A 6,361-nucleotide genomic window follows, 5' to 3' on the forward strand; every position below is an offset into this window, starting at 1 on the left:
AGCTACCCACGTTATTGGACTTTCCTCTTTTTCTTGTGTCCTTTTAACTCCCAAATGATCCCTCCTGGGAGGAACCTCTCACCTCTGCTTGGCCGAGACCAAAATCCTAGAAGACCATTCTATCCTTTATTACAAACATGAGTTCATAAGTAAACAACTGAGGCTCTAAAAAAATACATTAAAATAAATAATAAAAATTTAAAAGTTCTTAGAGCAAATAACTTATATACAGATAAGTGAAGCAGAGCAGGTCCTGCCCACTCCCCGAAAAAGTTCCCAAGAGAACAAGATTGCAATGCCTCTAGGGTGGAGGAACCAAAGAGGACCATGGGGGGCAGCCAGGATGTCAGTCATCAGGATGCCCTGTCCTCTCTAGGTGTGGCTTAGGTAATTGTGTCCTGCTGTGGGGTTGCTCCTGGATCACAGTCCAGCAAACAGGACAATCCTCAGGACACAGTCAGCATGTTCATTTGGCCTCACATAGCGCCTTCAAGTGGGACTGTAGCCAGCAGCCAGCTCTGGGAGGCTGCACTGCTGCTCAGGTGCCGAGGGTGGCCCTGGCCCTGTAAGGGTACAGAGCTGTTGTGAGAGAGGCCAGAGCTTGTGCTGGACCCATCGGACGGGTCTGGCTAGCCAGGGCTGAGGTCTTGGCCCAGAAGACAGGCACAGGGTCTCCCATTCACTGCCCATTTCCTCCTGTCTCCATGTGAGCTTCCTTCTCAGTAGTCCCACAGCTCACAGGGTTATCTCTTTCTCCGTCTAGAGTATGCTGGACTGGACTTTCTTGTCACCTCTGGCTGTAGCCTGGCAAAGCGAAGCTTGGTGGCAGAAATGTCCCTGGAAATGGAGAAAGATCAGTTAGCATATCAGAAGATACAGGGCATCCAGGGCTCCCTTAGAAGATAAGTAGTTGAGCCTAGAGCCTCTGCTTAGATCTCTGGTAACAGCTGTCCTAGGTCAGAGTGTGGCCACAGCCCCAAGCAAGGTCTGCACATTAAGGTCTGGGCAGGCCAGAGCTGGTTCCAGGAACTTCTCTGCTCATGGGGACACTGACAGTGCTTGTGCTCAGCATCAGATGAAACCAGGATGAGGGGGTCGGCCAAAGACAGCCTGTGCACAGTCATGTAAATGTCCTTTCTTCCTGGTGTCGGTCTTTCTCCACCCTAAACTGTGTCATCTTACTCTGTCTGAAGTTTACTGTCTGCTGCAAGGTGGGCTTGTCCACACAGCTAGTCCTCATGGCCCTTTGAACTTGACTGAGGTCATGGCTACAGCTCTGGGAACTTTCTACTGTCTGCTTCCAGACCCTAAGAGTTCTATCTGGGAGTGAGAAGGTGTGTCTCAGGGCCAGGCTGTGGGGACTGGTCAGGGTTCACCCTCTTTGAGGCCCTTTCTCTATGGGGGGCTTTTAAGATACCAACTAGACCCAGTAGTTGAGGACCTGTGACAGTAAGATAGCCCTGAGCTCAAGGCCAGCCTGGACTACATACTGAGAGAGATCCTGCCTCAAAACCAAGCTACACCAAACCAAAACAATAACAAAACAACAGTAACAACAAAAAACCCCAAATTGCCACCAGGATGAGTGGTTGCAGAGGCAAGCATGGCCAAGGCCTTCAGAGTTCCACAGGGACATACTCGGTTCATATTAGCACCTCTAACTTGCAGGATGGACACTGCAAACTCCCTGCTTCAATATCTGCAGCACAGAGAAGCCCAACCCCAAGCCAGAGCTCATGAAGCCTGCCTGTGACTGATGTAGGCTTCTCAGCTAGTAGTCTCTGTCCCACCAACTGCCCCTGGGTCCCTCTGCTGAATGGCCCAAGGTAAGGTTTCTGTCCTCAAGCCAGGTTTCTTGGACAAACATTTGTGGGCCTTGTGCTGAACCACCTGTGGCCACCAAGTTGGGGAGCTCCCTTAGGGAGTATCGAAAGAGCGAACAACACAGTGAGTCATTCACTCCAAGCCCCAGTGTAGGGAAGATGCTTGAATGAATAACTGTGGTTCTTCCCAGTCAAAGCCCTGAAGGCCTGATCTACATCTGATGGCCACAGAATGTAGTAGTTAAGAAAACAGGCTCAGGGATGGAGAGGTGGGTCAGCATTAAGGGCACTTTCTACTCTTGCAGAGACCCAGGGTTCTGTTCCCAGAGCCCACATGGCAGCTCACAACAATCCATAATTCCAGTTCCAGAGGATCCAATGACTTCTTCTTAGAGCACATAAGTTACATACAGATGATGCCCTCTTCCAGTCTCCAAGGACACCATGCATGCACGTGATGTACATGCATACATTCAGGCAAAACACTCATGCATGTAAAATAAATCTAGTTTTTAAAAGAACATAGGCTCTTGACATAAGCCAGATAGGATGGACACTCTGTGAGTCTAAACAAGTGGTGTCATCTCTCTGAACCTCAGTTACCTAGGATAGACAATGAAGACCCAATCCTGCCTCACACAGAGAGTGCAGCAAACATGTAAAGCATACAGAAAATGATCAACCATGCAATCACCCTCACCTTAGCTTTCGGAGGAGGTCTCCCTCAGTGGTCCACTTCCTTCCAGTCTTTAACACAGCCCCTGGAGCTTGGCTGCTTGGGGTGACCACAGCTTCAGGCCTGGATAGATAGAGTGGCAACAAGTGAGGGGCTGGCCAGAGCCTTGAAGCTACCTGGCTGGAGGCCCAGCCCAGCCCCCACCCCTGCCCTCTGGAGCAGATCCATTTCCACACTGTGCACCTGGCACCCTTCCCTCCCGGGCGGGGTGGGTACCAAGGAAAACTGAGCTACTGGGAATGTGTTCTCAGCCTCAGAAAGAGGCAGATGGGTGGCTGGCCTTCCCAGAATCTGGCCACCTGCAGTTGCAGGGGAAACTGAGGCAGGGGTGGAGCCCAAGATTGAGCCCCAGAGGAGGAGTTTCTCGTAAACTGTCATGGGAACTGGAGCACTCAGTCCTTACTTTCTCAATGGTCCAAGAAGGGGAAGGGAGGAATGCAGCCTTCCCCTTCACAGATGGAAAAACCAAGGAGACTTGGCACCTGTATCCCAGTTCCTTGACATAATGACAACTCTAGTACCTGTCATAGATTGCCAGCTACAGATGATATTTTTTTTTTCTAAACAAACTTATGAAGTACCAGAGCCTGAAGCCCAGTTGGGCCTGCTTCCTTGTGGGCCTGACACAAGGCTTGCCCCTCTCTGAGGCTGGGCTATCCATAACCTGGCTGTGCCACTCCTGCCCAGGGGTGGGGATGTGTGCTTCCAGAATCCTTGGAGCTGAGCAGAGGGAGGAACTCAGGGTATTTCTGCAGGAAGGGACTCTGCTGTGGACCCAGCATACTTATGGGTTCTAGGACATTGCTTGTCTCCTCTGGGCCTCTGCCCTTCTACTAGTCTCCCAGATACCCTGCTTCCAGGCCTGGTCCCAGCTAGCAGTCACCTAACCCCTGAAGGCTAAGAGTCCACCTACCAGGGCCTTTGATGGCAGAAGGTGGCACAGGCAGAGTCCCCGGCAGCAGAGCACTCACAGCGCCTTGGCAGGGAGCGGCGCCGGCGCCTTGGCGGGTTTCCCAGGCCGTAGGGAGCTGTCTGTCTGTGGGCGGGAAGCCAGCAAGGTAGTGTGTACATGGGGTGGGGGGAGGCAGAGAGGAGAGAAAGGGAGGAGAGACACAGGATTAGATAAACATACCACTGGGCAGCAGAGAGGTCTATAATGAACACGGGAGCCACACCTCCAGGATGGCCTAGAAAGGTGACCACTCATCCCTTCTCATAGTAAGTTAGCCACTAACTCTTCTACCAATGTTTCTGCACACTGCTCTGCTAGGAGCTCCTGTAGGGGAATGTAGGGAATGGAGTCTGCAGTTCTTAGGCAGCCTGGGCTGGTCCTCTATACTCAAAGGAGCCCCTCTCTAAGCCATGAGGAAGTCAGGCAGGCCAGTTCAGCTGCCAGAGTGAAGCACCCAGCTCACAGCCAAGTTGCCTCTAGTTAGTCCCCATTTATTGGGGGGGGTGTGTGTGACAAATATGCCTTTGAGTTTGTGTGTGAGTGTATGCACATGTGTAATTGGATTGATCTCTGATGCAGTTTGGCCAAGAGAGCCAGAGTTAGGGCCCCGAGGCTAGTCCACTCAACACCTAGCTGTTTTTAGGTGGCCTGGCGGTTGGAGCTGTAGTGATTCAGGGTGGACCTGGCACGCAGGGACTGGCAGGGTATCCGCCCTGAGCCAGCGTTTGGATGTGGATTAGCTCTACGCATGTTTATATGCTCAGCTTCTCTTGCCTTATGCAATTTAGAGAAGGAAAAAAAATACACACATACACAAAAACTTCAACCTGAGGTATGCAGGGGCCTGGAGGCAGCATGGGGCAGGCGGAACCCAGCTCCGGCTCCTTCCAGGATATCCCAGGCAGACTTCTTGTCTGATCTATGTGGGGCTGCAGCAGTACCTGCCTTGTGGGAAGGCTGGAGGCTCAGCAGATGGATGGTACTGTACTTGAAGTGAGCACACAGAGCATGGCCTAGGCATGGCTGCTGTCATGTATAGACTGATTCTCTGCAGGGGAAGTGTGGGTGGGCTCTAGCATCCTTAGACTCGGAAAGGAGTCCATCAGGCATTCTTCTTGTGTGATCCTGAAGAGCTTGCCTCACCTCTCCGAGCCTCAGTTATCCTGATCTGGGAAATGGAGCTAGCACTTTTCCTACAGGCTACTGTGAGGATTGGAAGGGTACACAACTCTGCCTGACTCGGGCGGTCCCCAGGTTGACTGATAACTAGTAACGGTGACTGGGTTCTCTCCCAGTGTCCTATCTGAGTCCTATAGCGAGCCAAGCAGTTGCAGTTTGTCAGAGGCCTTCACGCCCACCTTCTCCCACATTCCTGGTGGATGCTCACCCTGCAGTGTTCACCCAGATGATGTCCAGGTGGCAGAAGTACACACACTCCTTGTCAAGCCAGGAGTTGCAGGAGCAGCGGCGAAAACGCAGGTGGGGGCCACGGCCCTTGGGTGCCGGGGCTGGCTGCTCCAGAGCGGCAGCTGCTTGGCCCTTCCCTGCACACAGGAGGGAGAGAGAGGTGGAGAGGAGGTCAGGGCACCTGGCCTGCCTGGGATAGGGGACCCGCAGGGCTCCTCCTCTTGCATAATAAGGAAGTTGGCACTCTTGATGCTCAGGAACCACTGCTAGCCTGGGGAAGTCCCAGCCACCAGCGCTGTGCCTGCACTCTGCAGAGGCAGCTCCTACTGGGGGTTCCCTGCTCTCTGCTCCCAGTTGGCTTTGGGAAGCACCGTGCCCCTGGAGGAGATACCAATGGATAGACCCCTGGGTAGAAACAAATGAGGGATGGCAGCTCACCTTCATGCAGGGCCAAAAGCAGAGCCAGAGCGATGGAGCACCAGGCGGCAGATGTGGAGACCATAGCAGCAACAGAGTGCTTGGCTGGACCAGGGGAGCAGGGAGCGCCTGTCGCCAGCGTCCTGCTGCTAAGCCGAGCTGGGAGCTCATTGCCGAGGTGTCCTGACCGTCTCTTATAATACCAGGCAGGGTGCCCGCCCCTGCTGGTCCAGCCCCGCCTCGCCTAGCTGCTGCTGCACCTTGGGCAGGGAGCCAGGGACACCGCCTCCTCCCTGGGTGCCTGGCCCGCCTTGGCCTCCTGGTGAGGGGGAGGGAGGTGGAAGGCTGGGCTCTGGCTGCGCTGGAGTACCTTCTGAAGTCTCCAGGCTCCCTGCGGGCCCGGGGCCCCTCGGAGTTCTGAAGTTACCCCCAAGTGCTCCCAACCCCCTCCCTACTCTCCCCGCGGCCCTCCAGAACTGGAAGTTTGGAGTGGAGGTCTCAAAGCAAAGCCCTCCCTCTTTACTGGGATTCTGCCACCCTCCTCCCTGCTCATTGTGAAGCAAGCTGAGATATCCCTTCACTGTGTGGGAGGTGAAAGGCCCACTCGAGGCTTCGAGGCTTCGTGGCCTTGGGCGAGTCAGAACCCCGTTTGGACCGCTGGCCTCAGGAAGGGCACAACTCATGCCTGACCTTTGACAGCCTGGGGCTGCCTCATCCTCATCTTACCCAAGAAATATTGCCACCCCTCCATGCACTCCCCCCCCACCTGTAGTAGGAGTTCTGGTCCTTTCAGAAACCACTTAGTTGTGCAAGCATGGCCAGGGAAAAGCCTCCTGGGTCCAAGTTTCCTTGCTTGCAAACAAAACCAAAACAGGGGGCTCCTTACCCTGTTTGGTTCACATCTGCCCTTGACATAGAGAAGGTACATCAGAGTCTTTCTAAGAAAGTTCTCCATAGGCACACAGAGGGTGTCCTGAATGGTTTTCCACTGTGATCACAACAGAATATCTTGTCTTACCTCAGTGG

At 53.7% G+C, this 6,361-nt stretch overlaps 1 protein-coding gene across 1 annotated transcript; it reads right to left on the minus strand.

Moving 5' to 3' along the window:
• Positions 1-231: 231 nt before the first annotated feature.
• On the minus strand, positions 232-5,666 carry Edn2 (endothelin 2). Its single transcript, XM_027399129.2, has 5 exons — positions 5,357-5,666; positions 4,899-5,055; positions 3,473-3,595; positions 2,524-2,622; positions 232-837 (listed from the first exon to the last, which is right to left on the minus strand). Exons 1-5 carry the CDS (start codon positions 5,418-5,420, stop codon positions 744-746), a joined length of 537 nt encoding a protein of 178 aa, XP_027254930.1. The 5' UTR covers positions 5,421-5,666; the 3' UTR covers positions 232-743.
• Positions 5,667-6,361: the final 695 nt, after the last annotated feature.

This window comes from Cricetulus griseus, chromosome 2 (genome assembly GCF_003668045.3).
Source record: "Cricetulus griseus strain 17A/GY chromosome 2, alternate assembly CriGri-PICRH-1.0, whole genome shotgun sequence".
Taxonomy (NCBI): Eukaryota; Metazoa; Chordata; class Mammalia; order Rodentia; family Cricetidae; genus Cricetulus; species Cricetulus griseus.

Excerpts from the sequence above, each read along its gene's own strand:
- Edn2 (XM_027399129.2), bottom strand. The coding sequence starts at position 5,420 with ATGGTCTCCACATCTGCCGCCTGGTGCTCCATCGCTCTGGCTCTGCTT. Across the intron at positions 5,056-5,356 it reads GCTTTTGGCCCTGCATGAAG|GGAAGGGCCAAGCAGCTGCC; the intron begins GTGAGCTGCCAT and ends TCCTGTGTGCAG. Across the intron at positions 838-2,523 it reads GACCTCCTCCGAAAGCTAAG|GGACATTTCTGCCACCAAGC; the intron begins GTGAGGGTGATT and ends CTCCATTTCCAG.